General features: G+C 39.4%; 2 protein-coding genes across 3 annotated transcripts; one reads left to right on the plus strand and one right to left on the minus strand.

Moving 5' to 3' along the window:
• Positions 1–300: 300 nt before the first annotated feature.
• Positions 301–14912, minus strand: BIVM (basic, immunoglobulin-like variable motif containing). Of its 2 annotated transcripts, XM_015630987.1 has the most exons (11): positions 14826–14912; positions 13176–13776; positions 12166–12292; positions 11117–11212; positions 10929–11033; positions 9045–9139; positions 7741–7873; positions 5395–5466; positions 4462–4545; positions 2764–2860; positions 301–1801 (listed from the first exon to the last, which is right to left on the minus strand). In XM_015630987.1, the coding sequence occupies exons 2-11, from the start codon at positions 13663–13665 to the stop codon at positions 1511–1513; spliced, it is 1590 nt and encodes a 529-aa protein (XP_015486473.1). In that variant the 5' UTR covers positions 13666–13776; positions 14826–14912; the 3' UTR covers positions 301–1510. The 2 variants fall into 2 exon arrangements, with proteins under 2 accessions (XP_015486473.1, XP_015486481.1); XM_015630995.1 differs by lacking the exon at positions 5395–5466.
• On the plus strand, positions 14500–16673 carry LOC117244249 (collagen alpha-1(I) chain-like). The gene is made up of 2 exons (XM_033513689.1): positions 14500–15108; positions 15491–16673. The coding sequence occupies exons 1-2, from the start codon at positions 14500–14502 to the stop codon at positions 15737–15739; spliced, it is 858 nt and encodes a 285-aa protein (XP_033369580.1). The 3' UTR covers positions 15740–16673.
• Positions 16674–17896: the final 1223 nt, after the last annotated feature.

Below are 17896 nucleotides of genomic sequence, written 5' to 3' on the forward strand. Positions count from 1 at the left end.
TTAAGTCTTAAATCCCCTAAAGAATACAGCTCAACCCAAACCCAGCTTGCAAAAACAGGGTCTGAAAATAGCTCATCTGGAAAATAAAATTTCAAAGCATACGGGTTTTGTTCAGTCATGAGGCTGCAGGCTTCAAGAAATTTAGTAAAGTCACAGTGGCTGCACAGAGCACTTTTTATGACCCAAGAGATCCTACCTACTTTGCTAAGCAGTAGTTGAAACTGATCTGTCGCTTACCTACTTTGCTGAAGACATTCACTAAATGCAGGGCCATCATTTTCAAGACAAATGAAAAGCAAACAAGATAGAAAACCAATTTTATTGAATGAACAAAAGTCTAAAAGTCTCCCATTTTTGGTTAACAAAAGCAGCAACCTACAAAACCCCTGCATTCCATGACAAATCTTTTTATGTCAAAAAATTAATCCTAGAGCAGGTATGAACATTTGTACACAGAACAATACAACTGTTGAGATGTGTCTGGGCAAACAACTGGCTTTATCAGGGAAAGAAAAAGGAAAAGAAAAAAAAAAGGACTTCACCTGGGACACCTGAAAAAGCTTGATTTGTGTGCTGGCTGAGAGGTATATCATCGGGGCTGCCAGCAGTTTTCAGCACTTGCATCCCCTTCACACAAAATGAAAAGAGCAGCAGAAAAAGGGCAGAGATTTTAAGACTGAGCAAGGAAAATAACTGCCAACAGAACACAGTGTCCAGCTAGCTCATTTGGCTAATGGTAAATGCAGCTTTTAATACTGAATTTCATAAGCTTGTGTTAAGTGAGTCCGTGCTCTCAGGAGGCTCCAGGGTAAGAATTCAGCCACTTTACCCACGAGCAAAAGTAACAGAAGTTCCATCCTCAAACAGACAATTCCTCAGTCAAAAAAAGGCAACCAGATAAGGGAAAAGAAACTGAGACCTGCTTGACAAGATATGATTATCTGACTGACAGAAGTCTAATGGGAATTAAATGGAGAATGTGTACATTCTCTTTGTAAATCCAGTAAGGTTTTCTAACCTATGTGATCTTTTTTTTCATTTGCACTGGATATGGGCAGCCTTACTAAAATGAAGTGCTAAAAACAAAGGCAATGTTTATTTTTATCCTTACACCATTTGCAGAATAACCCTTTTTTATGAAGTCATACCATAAGTTTTCATGCTTTTGAACAATAAATATTTTCAATAAAGTCTGCTTATTACATTGAGTGATTTCAACCTGCTCTTTTGTTTCCACAGATCAGGACATAGTACAATTATTTCAAAAGAAATTATCGATTTTGCTATCATATTCACCTTTGATTGCAAAATTACAACAATCTGTGCTTATCTGTCACTTTATACATCAGACCTCATCTATTGCAACCATATCAACATATTTATTTAATAATAATGAAGCTGTATCTTATACCATAATTTCTATTCTTATGTGTTCTAGGACTAATAAATCCCTAATATGTTTTGATTAAAACTAACTTTAATATATCAACTCTATCATCTAAAGTTAATTTTAATCATTTCCATCATAATCATTATAACTCTGATACCCACTGTTCCTCCTCTCCCGAAGATTAGATTTCTTCCACATAGATTCTTGATGAAAGCTAGCACTAAAAGATCGACCCAGCCGTCCGTGTTGTTTCTTAGATATATTGTCTTCACTTTCAGATTTGGAAATTCCTTGTCCTTGTGTTTGGGATTGTTTATTCTGTCTAACATTTCCAAATGGAAAATTCCAAGGACCAAATCTTTGCCAGTTAAGTCTCTGAAAGGCAATGATGCAATGAAGATTTCCTCCAACCTAAACAAAGCAAAAAAGATTCTTTGTTAAATGCACACCACAGGCACATTTCTAACATAAATCGATATTTGACATCAACATTTTGGCAAGTAACACCATACTTTCAAAAAGAAAACAAACAAGAAGTGCCACAACATACAAACCAGGAAAAAAAAACCAAAATAACAATGAACAAAACAACACAGAATCATATACAGAAATATACAACTTGCATCAATCAGTTCTGATTGTTTCCCAGATTCAATTACTGCTTTCTTTTTCATCTTTTTGATCTTTTGAAGCTATCCATTTTATCCTTCATGTGCCAGTATCACTTATCTTCTGGTATTCTTTCTTTGCTTTCTAGCTACCTTCTCAGCAATTATCAGTTCTGGTCCATTCTGATCTTGCTGACACAGTCTTCCATAGGGTCTTCACATCTGAAATCATCTCTTCAGTCTATTATTTCTCACAGAGTTTCAATCTACAAATCACAAATACATCCTCCACCCATGAGATACAACCCTATCTACAGGAAAGAAAGCCACACGCATTGACAGTAACTCCACACAAGGGAGACACACACATTCTTTTTTGTCTGATCCTACTCAATTGTACTTTCTTTCCCACTTAAATGTCATTGGAGGGTCATACCCCAAAGGGTAATGTAAGAACATTTCTATTCTTGCTGCAGCTACATTTTAAACCAACAAAGTTAAATATTCTGACCAAATACATTCTGTATACACAGATATCCTGATTAATCCTAGCATATACGAAGCTACTGATGGTTTACAACTTACCCAGCAAGTATATCTAAATTATTTTGGCATGCAAGAACCTACATCATACTTTTGTCTTCAGCAACACTTCCTAACAGAAAAAAATCCTTTAGTGAAGTTATCATCATACACTGCTGAAGTATGAGTAAATTTGCAAAAACCTACCATGAGTTTCCTCCCATCTTAGTGAGTTTACCTTACCTTCTTCGTTTTTCGATGTTGTAATCCTCTCTCTAGGTGTCTAATATCTAGATATTCTGGATTTTGAGTGTTTAGGTCAGTGACAATATCTGTCCACCTACAGAATAAAATCATTACTACTCAGTTTTCATATTTATGAAACCTTAGCAGCACAAAGACTCACATACACATATACAAAAATACAGACCTTTGGCTTTAAACAGTCTTATCAGTGATTTAAGGATAAATGAATGTGTAAAGTTACAAAAGGTTCAGCATTAGAGACATCAAGCTAGATGTAAAAGTGTCACTTTTAATCAAAGCATTCACAGTGATTATTCCTGCTCTTGGAAGCATCTTCTAAAATGAGTAAGAGCACCATGAGTCATAGTTACATTCCTTACACTTACCAATTCATAAGTTTGAAGAAAGAAAGCAGCAAGTGTAGTTTAGGCAAGGAGATACATTAACCTTTTTTTAAAAACTTCTCCTACCCTTTTGTATTAGTTTGTTCAGTTCCTTGGTTTCTTTCACACACTAAATGTGATTTTAGACAGCTCTCATCATAACTCACTCCTCCATTTTATTTAATTCTAAACTATCTATTCAATCACTCCCCCACTCCCCATTCACTCAGATTTTCAAAGATTCTTAATTCCTTCCAGCCCAACTGAAACGGATATTTTCATATTCCAGACCTCTTTAAACCTGCACATCACCTTTTCATTTCCATCAATGTCTAACTACATGTTTCTCTTTAACACCACCCTACTAGTACAGAAAACACATTTCTACTCCAACCTTTTCCCCTTTTCCTTAAGCACAGAACTTCCTGCCGGATCTCACTGGGAGTGCAGCAGGAGCAAGAATGTCTCGACAATCAAAATTAGTATTATAAATGGTTTCATTATATATTCAGAAACCTTTTCCTGTGCCTATATTGTAGCTAATATACCACACAACAAAGTTCTACCCTTGGGACCTACAATATGGCATTTCTCAGTAACCAGATGAATGTGATTAATAATGTGATTTTAATTTTGTTCCACTTAATTTCACAGTCCAAAATACCCAGGTATCTGCAGTTATTGACAAGATCACATCACTGACAAAAAAAATTATTAAATATAACTAATCCATTATATTTCTACATAGCACCCTCTAGCTCTCCTAGTTTGTATGTCTAGCTTAGACTTCAACTTTGAGTCAAACCTCATTGTAAATGTACCATTTGAATGCACAGATAAGCAAATAACACAACAGAGTATAGGCTGCACCTGCACCTGAGCTAGGAGGTCTCAGCAGCAGCAGAATATCTTGTGCACAGCCCAGACACAGCCCATGGATGTCCTCAGCTCCAGTGTAAACTCCTCCAAGGGCCATGCAGTCTGTAAGTCACAACTGGCACGACTGTAGACAGCTGAGATGCCTTTTCTTCCTGACTAATAAGAGCTTTGTCACACTCAAACAAAAGATATGGGCTTTTGGCTCTCAGCAGCCCACCTAAGTTCTGACAGGTGATATAAAACTGCAGAGCCGGCCCTGAGATCAAAACACAAAGTTTCTCACTAAAGCAGCATCTGTGTCTATTAGACACATATATATACACGTGTATATATTCATTTGAAATAACTAAAAAGTCACTCAGTGACTCTGAGTAGAGAACTACAAACTGTTTTGAAAGAAAACATTGTTTTACATTCTTACCAAGTAACATACCTTTTACAGTGTATTGTTGGATGTTTTCTGCTGGGCTCTCCAATTAAGATCCAATATTCTACTTCCTGCTGCAAGACACGGCCTCTGTTCAATAGAAGATACAATCCTAGTAAGATTTATTGTGCATACTAAAAAGAAAAAGAGGTATTAACAGTCTCTTGTTCTTTTTAGGATTTTCTAACACTTAAAATTGTTTCCTCAGCCAAACTAAAAACCAGCTCCTGTGCTATAGTGCTCACAATTGCATACAGGGACTCTTTTGTTTCACAAGGCCTGAAAGCAAACCTTGGAGATGCTGCTACACATTATTTGGGAAGACAGATTTCCACCAAAAGAAATTTTATGTGGATGAAAGACAGTCTGGTACATGATGTAAATATAAATATATAGGAAACAACAGAAATAAGAGTTGTGGAAAGCCACATAAATGTGGTACAAACAGCTTCCTCCCTGTCTGTGATGTCTAACAGTCATGGAAGAGTCCTTTCCACTGTTTCTAAACTACACCTCAGCTGACAGTTGTTACTAAGAGCTGTAGGGTTACCTGTAAGAACAAAACCAGCAACTCCAAATGCTTCCTTCTAAACAGCCAATACCAGATACTAAAATCCAAACCTTTGAATTAATAGTACTTTGGAATCAGCTTCCAAGAAGCTCAAAGCTTGCGGTAACCTTGTCAAGGAAGATTTTTGACAGGTATTAGGGCAGAACTGATGAGACTGCTCTGTGATTTCCTGTGTATAATTTTCTCATGGAAAACTACATCAGTTTCAACTGTGACAAAACCTGACATTTTTCTGCTTAGGGTATCAGCATATGGCTTTATTGCTTGGAACAATTTGTTTACCTACAAAAAATTCCCTTTAAAATAACAATGTATTCCATCAGTGCAAAGACGGGAAACCAAGACACAGGATAGATTAATTGACTTACCTAAAGTCACACTGGAAGTCTGTGGTTGAACTGGGAACTGAACCCAGGTCTCCCGAGTCCAAATCCAGCAACCTAAGATCATACAGGAAGTCTGTGGGTGACCTAAGAACTGTCCCTAAGCTCAGCCTAACAACCTATCCACCCACTTCTTTTAGGACCTAAAATGTTTCTTAGCTTGTTTTTTTAATAAAAACTTTCCTTTTTAAGTAGAGTACAAAAACAGGTAACCAAGAACTGCTCCAGAATCTATTGGTAGTGCTTCTGAAAACAAAACTTTTTGTTTTTTCCCTCAGTAGGATCAGAAAACACAAAGAAAACAGGATGCTCACCTGCTCTGACCTCCAGCCTAAAGCAAGGCTATAAAAGCTTCTTAAACTAATTATTTCATGTTACATTGTTAGAAGAGAAGTGTTCTTAAGAAAGTTAACATTGACTTAAAAGTAACATCACTAGTGACTAAGAATCCTTTCCAGCCATGGGTAAAGAACGGAAGTGTTCTCACTCATCACTAAACAACATAAATTTAAATTAGTTAAAAGGCATATTATGTTTCCATACACTGGACCATATTATTTCTCAGATTGTATTTTTGATCTATTTTGATCTATTGATTGTATATTTGACCTATTAAACATTTTTTTTTTCACTTTGGTCTTCTAGTTAGGATTCTTCCTAACTGATTAAGTGATTAACATTTTGGTAAACTCAAATAGTCTGATGTGTCAGATTTCTACTTGGGGCATATTTTTTACATTCTTCTTACAAACCTGGCAAGTCAGTGAACTAAGTCTCAACAAAAAAACTGTATTATTTTGTACATATACTGAAAGTTTTCATTAACCCTATCATAAGCTTCACACTGGGAACCAAGTAGATTCAGATGATTATGTTTTATCATCTCCAATCAATGACCATTTTGAACTCCAAAAGTAGAGCTAGCATTCTCTATTCCTTTATGTGACCCTATCTCTTCAACAAAGTCAAAGTCAGATAATCAGTCAAATAGTCAGAAGTTCACCTTATCCTAGTGACCTACACTTTTCACTGTTTAACATTTACCAACACTGGTATCTGCTAATTTTCTCAGGGACTGACTTCTTATGCTCTATAATAATACTAATAAATACTGACCAATGGCTGGGCATCGACAATCCTTTAATACATACCATGTTTGCAACTACTTTGAGAGAGGAAAAACAGCTTAATATGATTCAGTGAATGAGGTAAAACAAACTACTCTCGTTAAGAGGGTGCATAGAGTACTCTACTATGTATAGCAATCTACATTGAGCAGCAAGGTAAATGTCTTACAAAAGCTAATATATATCTCAAGAGTTAATATTTTCAAAGTTGATATTTGTGGGTTTAATGCAAGACTCTCCCCAAATTCCATATGAGTATTAATGCTATTACCTGTTTTTTAAAATCTGTATTTAATTGAAAACTATATCAACATTATATTATCCTAGTAGCGTAACTCTGACAAATCTGAAATTATTACACAGGGAACTGCACTTGTATTCTAAAACAACAGAAATATTAACCTTATAGAAGTACTCCAGCACCTCAAGCATTATTAAAAAAAGCCAAACATAATATCATAGCCCAAAGATCTCTCCTAGTTTTTCTCCCTCCATTCCCTCATAATTCCTGGTAACAGACCATTCACATCTCTTTACTTTTCTATGTCTTACACATCAGAAGTTGGAGTTTACCATTACCATTATTAGTCAACATTAATGCAAAAAAAGTACATAAGCACCATCCTGTGATACCTACAAAATCCCTGCTCTTGCCATACACAAACACCGGTTCCTAAACATAAATGTCATTACATCCACCTCATGAAGGATTAATATCATTGTAGACCTTTTACTTCTAGTTTATACAGAAAAATTGCAACATACATACACTTCTTTTGTTTTCCCTTCCAAGCTCTCTAGGAACACTCTCCCCATAATTAGCTGGCTTTTTACTGTTTAGCCTTAAAAAAACCTACCTGGCCTTTTTTCAGCCCACGTTTTTATTTCTCAGATTAGTTTCCTTCACTTGTTCTTCAAAAAAATAACTACCTTCTCTCTATCTAGCTAAAAGGTCTTTAAACCATTTCCTAATACCACCTACAGTTTTCTCTTTTAAGATCTCTCAGTGTAGTCTGTTTAGTTACATTTCAAGTCACTCCTTTCAATTCATACTCTAGTGTTTTTTCTAACTCAGACAGATGTCTACATGACACAAACTGAAATGTTATTTATGGAGAAAAATGGTATCAAATTGAAGTAAATTTTTCTGTATGTTTCCTCCACTAGCATAAGCATAAACACAGATAAGCATATAGTATCTTACCTATAGGCTTTACTAGCTTTTACTGGGGTTGCTTCAAAACCAATTGGGCAAAAATAATGGTTTTGGCAATGGTAGATATAGGCCATTGATTCATCTTTCAGTCCTCGTGTTAGCTTTGCAAGGGCCCCTGCAGCTACAAAGGAAGATCAGGTTACAGGCCAGGGTGCTTTGGATCCTGAGTAACATATTCAGCAGAAAAAAAGATCTATTTAACAACAAAAGTAGTTATACTGCTTTTTAAGTGGAAGGATGTGACCTGACAGGCATGCACGAAATACATTTTTGATATCAAACTTATTACTTTTTTGTACCAGGCAGGAAATTAAATACTGTCTGCTGTACAGTCCGTGCCAGGGAAATGCAATATAAAGTATGCTTTGTGTTTAGATCAAAATCAAATTTAAAAAAGAACCATAAGCTATCTTGAACTAGGAAATACACACTGCAATAGAATGCAGTCCCAGCTGCCCTAAGTCAGATGTGGCACACATTGATGATACTACCAAAACAACTGAAAACACTCAAAAACATTTTGGTATCATGAGCTTCTTGGACCTTCCTAGTCTCAGGTACACATATGGGCATGCAGTGGTTTATAACGTGACCACAGTGCTCAGTTTCAGGAAAAGACTAGAAGAGGTACTGAAACATGACAATTTTCAAGTGGGATACCAAGGAAAAGAAATTCCATTTTCATAATCTCTAAAAATCTTCAGCATGATTTTGTGCTTTTTAAGAACCTTTCAGTTAGAAGGTAATTACCCAGACTATACCAAAGGCTAGTAAACTGTGCATGAAAGTAAAATTCTTTAAAATGCATACCTAAAAAATAGACAAAAATGTAGCTGCATAAGCTAATTGAGAATAATCGCCTGACTTTAGAGAGAGATGTTAGCTACAGTCAGGCAAAACATGTAAGTTCATTACCTTTCAAACTGGGCTTTTTAAAGGCATGAAACATTAAGTAAGGACTTTTTGTTCTCTCAGTGGATGACAGCAAACAAATTTTCCCACACAACGATGCAGAACTGGAAATGCAGTGTTTTCTTGGATACCTTAAAATTCCAATTCTGTGACAGCAGGATATGTAGCACAGAATGTGTTTTATCATAACAGAAGTATAAATGAAAATTTTAGCTAAATAAGAGAAAAAGTAAAAGCAGGAAATCAGCCAATTTGGAGGTATTTGATACCTTATCTCAGACTGGAAGTACTACTTACAGACTTCATCCTGTCGAATGCTACATGCTGCAGGATTTTTCAAGTTATACACTAAGATGAATGCTTTCAGAGTAGCTACGTACCAGTTTCTCCAGCTGTCTTGTTCTTCCCATGAGGTTTATACAGAACGTATGAGCATCCCTTGATATGGAAGTGATCATTTATTTGCCTAAACCATCTGAAACAATAAGCTTAAAGATTGTAGTAACTCAAGAGTTATTAAATGCCATTTCATTTCCTCACAGTTTTCCTGTGCTTTGACAGTTTAGGAAAAAAATTATTTATGTGCAACTAAGTACCTACCTCACTAATATTTATTTAGATTTTAGACGACCACAGTACCCAATACAAAATTTAAAATATCCTAGACAGAGAACTAAATACACAAAGCCTTCTCCTTCATTTTGCTTTTCCAGACTCGACATAGAATCATGATAACCAACAATCTGGATATGAAATGTTGGTCCTGTTGTATTTAGTCCAGTCATCTCTAATGTTCAATTACAAAGCCTCTAGAAAGACACACAAATTCTGAGGTGCCAAACTGCAAGCATGATTTGAAAGGTACATAAATGAAATCTAAGACACCAGAAAGGACCCTTCAAGTGTGACTTTCTGGTTATCCTGCTGGATTTCTCTCACATGAACTTCACAAAGCCTGAACATTACAGGAGCCAAATATCGCAACTCCTCATTGCAGCACTAAGTGAGGACAGGCCAGCAATTTTTCCACATTGGAAGATTCAAATTCACATGTTTGAAGATAGTACCTCAATCATAAAGCTATGTTGGGTAATGGGGCTGGCTCCCAGCACTCCTGTTTCCAAGTCTGCTAAGCACTTCAAAATTATTGGACCAGGCCAGAAAAAAAAAAAAAAAAAGAAAAAAAAAAAAGATGGGTAACTCCTCTGCTGCATAGAGGATGCTCACAGGGGATGCTCAAAGAAGAATTACAAGTTTAACTTTTGTCTGTGTAGACTGTTGACACAAAGAGATAGAACATTATATCAGCTTGGTCTATAGGAGTTGCTATACCCTAACATGCTCCTGAAGAGATAGAAAACCTGGATCTGAATTTCCTAAAGCAGGTAAGGAAATCTTCATGACATTTTCCAATGGTCTAGCCAGTATGCTGAATGGAGATTAGACTGCTGCCACATTTTCAAATCCAGCATCATTTACAGTGATCAGCCAAACATATATATTTTTAGGGCAATATATATTGCCCTAAAAAAAATTAACTAAATCAAATGTAACTCATGAAGCAAGCAAGAATACAGCCGAAGTTTTTAATCTCACCAAAGGGTAATACACCAAAGTCCTATCAAAACGTTCAGCACTCAGTAGTACAATATGCTTCTTGGCTCTGTTTAATCCTAGAATGTCTTATTAATTTAATACTAAAAAAAAAGTACAAAGAATTTAGGTCCAACCTATAAATATCAGGAAACAGCAGAGCAGAAGCAATAAAAGAATTTCAAAGCATTCTGTGACTCCAGCCCCATGTTTTTGTTCCTGAACAGCTCCATTGCAGCAAAGATTCAGCACTATCTCATTTTCTATTCTTAAATTGCATTTTATATTAAGCTAATAGTGTATCAACTGTCTTGTCAGGCCATTTCAGTGATATTAACAAGCATTTAACTTGCATTTTCAAAAATAGAAAAATAAGTGTAAAGAGAAAGTTTCCTAACCAGAGACTAGAGTCATTATACAACCATTACATAAACTGAACCAAAAAATCAAATACAATTTCACATTGACCTGACCTGTGTAATAACATCACACCATTCAAAGCAACCACTGCAAACAACTCTGAGAATTTCAGAGTCAGAGTACTCAGGTACATTTCATTATTCTAAAACTTAAGAGGATTAACATATCAGCCACTTTGTTTTTAAATAAATAAACTACTACTGTATTTTTAAAGGTTCTATCTCTTAGCTGCATCAAACGAACAAACATACCTCATTAGAGTTGTATTTCCAGTGAAGGGACCAAACCTAATCTCTTCAAATGGGGGCTGAAAGCCCAGTATATGCAAGGCTTCTTCTTGAGTGATGGGGGGTAAACTTAAAAAAAAAAAAGTGTTGTAATTAGAAACATATTTTTGACACTCTAGAGGCAAAGCAAAGCAGTCTGTGTATGACTTTACCTTCCAGCTCCCAGTGTACTATACAAGAAATTCCAGCAAGACACCAAGGACGAAATTCCACAGGAAGTCTTGTATTGAGGTCGGCTAACACAATACCTTAAACAAAAACCTCAAACATATTAGTAACACAGTCTTGACTCACATATATGACAAACCTGAACTACTTTTTTTGAGCCATGTCACTGAAGTGCCACATTATATTGAATGTTTTTATATTATATACATATATTACAATATAATACATTATATTGAATGTTTCATTTGTATTAAAATAAATAAGCAAACAAAAAACCCAAAACAGCTGTATCCTTAAAAACAAAAATTAAGCAAGTGTTAACCGATTTCTTTGCCTGCTGGCACTACCCTATTTCATATAAATCAGTCAAATTTCTAACAGCCCCAAGAGAGCTCTGTACAAATGAGCCTGTAGGAAAATATGATCCTGTACTAATATATCATATGGTTTTATCCAGTCTCTTCTAACACGTGCACTTGCGACAAACCACATCTCTACCTATGAACGTCATTCTGGGCCACAGATTCTGTAGGTTAACTCTAACTTTCTGGTATTACAAAGTTAGAACCAGACAGATGCATTAAACTGATTTAATTTACTGAGCTATATTAATACAATAATGGTTGCATAGAAATTATAGACTCTGATCGAGTATTTCCCAATAAAAAGTAAAATCAGAAGTAAAACGTATCAGTGGTACATTTAAGGTTACTTTTGGCCTGACCATGTTACTGAATTTGTATTTTGCTTTGCAGTGAATCCCCATATAGGTTTTTCCCTTTCCTGAAAGTAAAATGGATGTTTAGAAAGAAAAATGTTTTAAGAATTTCAACAGATGGGAGGGAAGCTCTAATTTTTCTTCAAGAATGCAAGAGACAGTGTGTGTATGCTTAATGTTTCTACTAAAGAAAAATTTCCAGGACATTATTGAGAAGTTTGCAATCAGGTAACTGGCAACAGTGTTTACTGAGAAACTACATAGTTAGTGTAGTTCACAAATTCATAACTTCATAAATTAATTCATATATACTACCATCTCCGGAGGTCCAACACTTTTCTCTCCTTCACGTCTTCAAGAGCGGAACGCTGAGGACACTCCCTGTACTGTTTGCTTTTTTTGTCCACGGACTTTTTCTTTGTCCCTTGTTTCTTCATGTTGCCTGCAAATCAAATTTCCAAATCAAATGAATGTCTAGTTTGCCATTCACTGTTTTCTTCTTAAATACTTTTAGTAATAGCATCCAGCTCAAATAGAGACACGGGTTATGTCAGTAAGTTAAACTAGGACTAAACGTTAATTGAAAGAAGGCTCAAATACATAATCTAAGTTGTCAACAGGTCTGTAAAGCTGCCATTAGCTCTGTAAACAACATGGTGTTTAGATCATGAACAGAATTAATGATGACCTGCCCAACTGCTAAGAGAGGTAAGTCAATCTGATTATTCTAATGCATTAAATCATCCATCCCAGAAATAGACTCTCTAACCAACATGGACCTCCCAAACACTAAGTACACAAGGAACATAATAAAATGCTTGTTTCTCAGTGCCAGCCTTGCAACCACCTACAGTTTCTGATGAAAACTTATATGCAAATCCATTAATAATAATATACACCAAAGATCTTTTCATAAGCCACTGTGACAGTGTTGGGCCACGTGCTAAAGCAGAAATATTTTTGTCCCATTTTGAAGTCATACATCCAGATGCATAATATACTAGGTCATACTAAAACAAAAAAAAATCACTCCAGCAACATAGGGGGAAGGATGGAAGGGATATCAGAAACCACCCCAAATACTACACAATTAAGCAGAAGTCAGCCTTGCTTTGGATCCACTTCCCCTGGCAGATACACTCGACTTTCACTCCTCTCTCTCTCTCACTCTCTTCTGTCCCGATGACAGATGCAGGTTCCTTGAAATGAAATACAGGCTCTTCTATAGCACTTCCTCACTGAGCACATGTGCTGGCCAGTCCCTTTCACAAACAAGCTGGAAACATGAAGCCTTTTCCTTTCACATCAAAACTTTACCACCTCACCTGCTTTGCTCTTCAGATTTGAGTTCACGCCATTGAACTCCGACTTGTCTATCTCCCATGCCAGTGGAAGCTTTCCAAGATTGCCAGGCAGGCTTTCCAAGTTAGCATCTTCACGGTAGATAATCTCTGAAGCACCAGTTTGAACGCTGAGTAAGTTAGGTGTGTTATTTCCAACGTTTAAGGCAGCACTGCTTGATAGGCAGGCACTAACAGAAGCACTTGGACTTTTACAAATAGATGTTACTCTGTTTAAAAAAGCATAGTCTGAGCAGATGGTATAAAACTTCTCTCTTGTATGAGTCACAGGACATCCCCATGGATAATGCCCATCTTCCCTAGACACCAAGGATGCAGTGGAGGCGTCTGACATGCAGTATGGCTTCACAGGATCGTGAAGAGAAGCTTCCGGGGATTCTTTCCCAGGTGTGTTTTCAGTGTTTCCATTATTGCCAGAACCATTTTCTTTTTCATCTTCTGAAATAGTAGGCATTGAATGATACTAAGAGTATTGCACAACAAAGAATACTTTTTCTTTATGTTTTAATTACAACAGGGTTTTCATCATTGCCTCCATTGCCTCTGCAAGGTATCAACAAGGTACCTGAAAAAAAAACAGAAAGTGTCTCATTCAACATAAAATATACACAAAGCTTATCTTTCAACTCACAGCCAATAAAAGCTGAAATACCTTCAAGATACCATAACACAGGGTGTCTTTCCCTAAGCATCTCTAGAACTCTACCATCATCACCTTTTATCATCTGTGAGGTGCCAACAGCATACACTGCAGTGATATCAAGACAAAGATGTAATAAGTAATTACACTTATAAGCTGAAGACAAACAAAAAAAAAATAAATTAAAAGCTGTTCTTGGTTGTGGTTGCTCTCTTCTATCCCTTATAGTCACAATACACTGTAAATATGGAGTACAGAATAATTTACACAAATTAATAAATCATCATACAGTGATTTAAGGTCTCTTAATTCTGCTGAATCTTGAAAACTTTAGCTGCAAGTGAAGTTCAAGCATACAATTACAGTAGCTATAACCTCTATCGATTGTAAATTGACAACACCACCCTCAATCTGTTCCAGTGCTTTCCTCCTATAGCTGTTAAAGGTTCCCTTTTATTTTTACGTGTCTCTTATTCTTCAAAACGTGAGAAAGAAAAGCAGGTTTTGTTTATGGCAGCTAAGAATTACCAAAACAAATTTAGACGGCTGGCTGGCTTGCTTTAAACGATCATTTTTAAAGGGCAAGCTGACAGCGTGTGTGTTATCTGTCATCTCGGCAGCTCGCACGTCTGCAGACACGCGCCGCAGATGGGAACCTGGCGCGAGGGAGGCAGGAATTCCGCTCCACAGCTCCACAGCCTCCTCCTGCAACACCGGTTTCGGCTCGCTGCCCCGCACCTGCAGCGCCCGGGCAGCGCCTCTGGCCTCCCACGGCCGGCCGGGCTCCGCTCGGCGGAGCGCAGGGACACATCCAAGCACCCGCCCCTCCCCCCGCGCTGCCGCCAGTCGGCTCCAGAGCCAAAGCCAAGGGCCGGGGGAAGGGGCCCCCCGGGACCCTGGGCTCGTTCCCCTCCTGGGCGCCTGCGAGGGGCATCGGCGGCCGGGGCGGCAGGGCTGCCCCCGGTCCGTGTTACCTGCGCGGAGCGGGGCTCGCCGGCGTCGCCTCCCCGGCCGCGGCGGAGCGGGGACGCGGGCGCGCCGGAAGCAGACACAGCCGCGCGCTCACCTGCGCGCCCCCGCCGCCCCCCCGCCTCCTCCGCCGCCGGCCCGCACCAACTCCCGCCGCCGCACGGGGACGGCGGGAGGCGCGGGGCTGCCCGGCGGCCGCGGCCGCGCTCCCTCTGCGGGATCTCACGGTGCCTCGGAGGATCCAGTGGTGAACGCCTCCCGGCTGGGCCGCGACTGCGCCTCGGCGCGGTGAGTGGCGCCTCTTCGGTCGTCTTTCCCCCCCATACGCGCCTTCATGGTCTCGCCCGCTGGTGCCCCTCTGGCCGGCGGGGGAGGGAGGAGGGGAGGGGCAGGTCGGGGATGGTCGAGGCGGAAAGCGCCTCATGCGTGGGGGCCCAGCGCGGAGGAGTAGTGAAAAAACAGGCTGAGGGAGATGAGCCCGCTTATCCTCGAGAAGAGACGTCTGAGAGGGGATCTCATCAGTGTCTATAAGTACTGAAGGGAGGGTGCCAAAAGGATGGAGCCAGGTTCTGCTCGGCGGTGCCGAGCAATAATGACGAGAGGCAACGGGCACAGACTGATGCACGGGAAATTCCACCTGAACGTGAGGATGAATTTCTTTACTGTGCAGGTGACCAAGCATTGGAACAGATTGCCCAGAGAGATTGTGGAGTCTCCCTCATTGGAGATACTGAAGAACAGTCTGGATGCAATCCTGTGCAGTGTGTTCAGGGCTGACCCTCCCTGGGCAGGGAGCTTGGACCAGATGAACTTTTATTTGCACCAGGGTTCTCTTGGTTCCCCTGACAGTAGTAAGAACACGTGTAACAACAGTGCTTCTGTAAAACCGTATGAAGGAACAAAAGTTTGTTTCAGGTAACGCGAACTGCTGACAATATTTGTCATCTCATTCTTCACTGCAGTCAGCATGAACAAACATAGTGACACTGAAGATACAACTGGAGCTGTTCTGGTACTGCCACAAATATGTAAAATTAATTATTGCTTAAATACTCAGATTGATTTTATAACAAGGTCTTTATAAAATTATAAATAAAGTATCAAAAAGTTATATGATGTCTTGCTGACAGAGGATTCACTCTTGGCAATTATGACACTGTGCCCTCAGTTTGCAGAACCTCTACTCCCAGCAATACTTTCTGGGACAGATGCTGCAATTAATGGAAAAAAAACAGAACCTAATATCTCCTTAATTATTAGTGTTGTGTAATAGTTCTCAGAGGCTAGGCAGAGCTGAGTTGCCAAAGTGCTTGAGCAATTGTGGGTATAGCCATGTTTGCCATCCTCTGGACATGAGAAGACCTAGATCACATTCAGTAGTTTATGTGGCTTCATCCTGAGGCAACCTGCCCCTTGTAATGGAGAGCATCCCTTATGCCTTTGCCAGCTGGAAGCCTGTTGAGCCTTAGTCGGCCAACAGCCTTTGATATAATTAAATAATTCTGCCTTCAAAGCAATTTTATCTCAGCCAAATTATAGGCATTAGGATAGCAGTGATGTTGACTTTGCCAGCCAAGACTAAAATTAGGTTGCATGATTTATCTTGTAACTTGTTTGGGTGCTGACAGTGCCAAATCTCTGCATGGATTCCCTGAGCTGCACTTATGTGGGGGGAAAAAAGCTGGAGGAAAGAACATCAGGAGGGTGGAAGTGTGTCACCTTTACTTCATTACTGCTGTGCTTTTTTTAACATGTCTGTGCCATCCTGCTGAGAGGAGGAAAGATGATCTGTGAATTCTACAGCTATCAAATTTCTTTTTAAATAAAAACATCTCTAAAGTTCTCTTCCACTAGAGGAGACTGGCTTCTCTCATACAGCAAAATATAAGCTGAGAAGGAGTGTGATTTCTGCCTATAAAACACATCAGGAGAGTAAAGATGGGGAAAGGAGAGGAGCCAAAGGATCATGGATATACAGTAGAGCCTGTGTGAATTTTTAGACTGGAAATTGCAAGTCTTCTAACTGTAAAATGTCCTGAAAACTCATGTCAATGAGAACAGGGTGAAAACTATGTCTTTAAAAGCTGGAACTTGGTAATATTTAAGGCATTTTGTAATGAGGTTGTTGGTTAGAAAAGACTCTCTTCATCGACCCAAGTTGTTATTTCTCAGCTTGCAATTTTCTCCAAGCAAATGATTTGTGTGTGCTTTTCTTTAAGCATATTTGCAGTATTTCAAAATGTAAAATACAAAATCTCTTTGAAATGCATGAGTCCTTGCTGATGAATTTCAATTTTCTGTATTGTTTGCCTTAACAAGAAAGAAGCAATAGGGAGCCAAGATGAAAGTCTTTTAGAGGTCTTTTCCAACTTAAATGATTCCGTATGTAGTTAAGAACAGCATTAGCGTTTGGGACTAGGTCTCTACAGTTGGGGACTAGATTATTTGACAAAGGGCCAAAGAATCACCAAGGCCTGCACTAGGTGATGGTGTCCCCTCATCTCTGCTCCAAACAATGCCAGACCAGCACTAGCAGCAGCCACACATCACAAGAGTCACAAAACTGTTCGGGGAGGAAGAGACCTCGGGAGATCATCTAATCCAACCCCCCTGCCAAGACAGGGTCACCTGGAGCAAGTGGCATGGGAACACAGTGGGTTTGGAATGTCTCCAGATGGGAGGACTCCACGGCCTCCATGGGCAGCCTGTTCCAGGGCTTTGCCACCCTCTGCACAAAGAAGCTGTTCACCTTCAGCTGTTCTGGGGAGGATTTTGAAAACACATTTTCCTGACTGTAAACTCCATTTCCCATCCTAATGTTTGGGAACGGAGTGAAGGGAGGCGGGAGGGGAAGAACTTTAGCACACGTCACGGGTTAAACAGCGGCTCAGACATGTCCGGATGCATACATCAGGGCCGCGGGCAAGAGCCGGCTGTCCCCAGTGGTTTCCCTGCTCCGGGTCCCAGTACTTCCCGGGGGCTCACCCGGCGCTTCCCAGCGGCTCGGCCGGCGCCTCCCGGCAGCGCCGCCCCGCGATGCCGCCGCCCCGCCCCATGGAGCCGCTCCGGGGGCGGG

This window comes from Parus major, chromosome 1, assembly GCF_001522545.3.
Source record: "Parus major isolate Abel chromosome 1, Parus_major1.1, whole genome shotgun sequence".
Lineage (NCBI taxonomy): Eukaryota > Metazoa > Chordata > Aves > Passeriformes > Paridae > Parus > Parus major.

Excerpts from the sequence above, each read along its gene's own strand:
- BIVM (XM_015630987.1), bottom strand. The coding sequence starts at position 13,665 with ATGCCTACTATTTCAGAAGATGAAAAAGAAAATGGTTCTGGCAATAAT. Across the intron at positions 11,213-12,165 it reads GTGTTGGACCTCCGGAGATG|GTATTGTGTTAGCCGACCTC; the intron begins GTAGTATATATG and ends TTTTTGTTTAAG. Across the intron at positions 9,140-10,928 it reads GGAAATACAACTCTAATGAG|ATGGTTTAGGCAAATAAATG; the intron begins GTATGTTTGTTC and ends TTATTGTTTCAG.
- LOC117244249 (XM_033513689.1), top strand. The coding sequence starts at position 14,500 with ATGGGAACCTGGCGCGAGGGAGGCAGGAATTCCGCTCCACAGCTCCAC. Across the intron at positions 15,109-15,490 it reads CGCGACTGCGCCTCGGCGCG|GTGACCAAGCATTGGAACAG; the intron begins GTGAGTGGCGCC and ends TTTACTGTGCAG.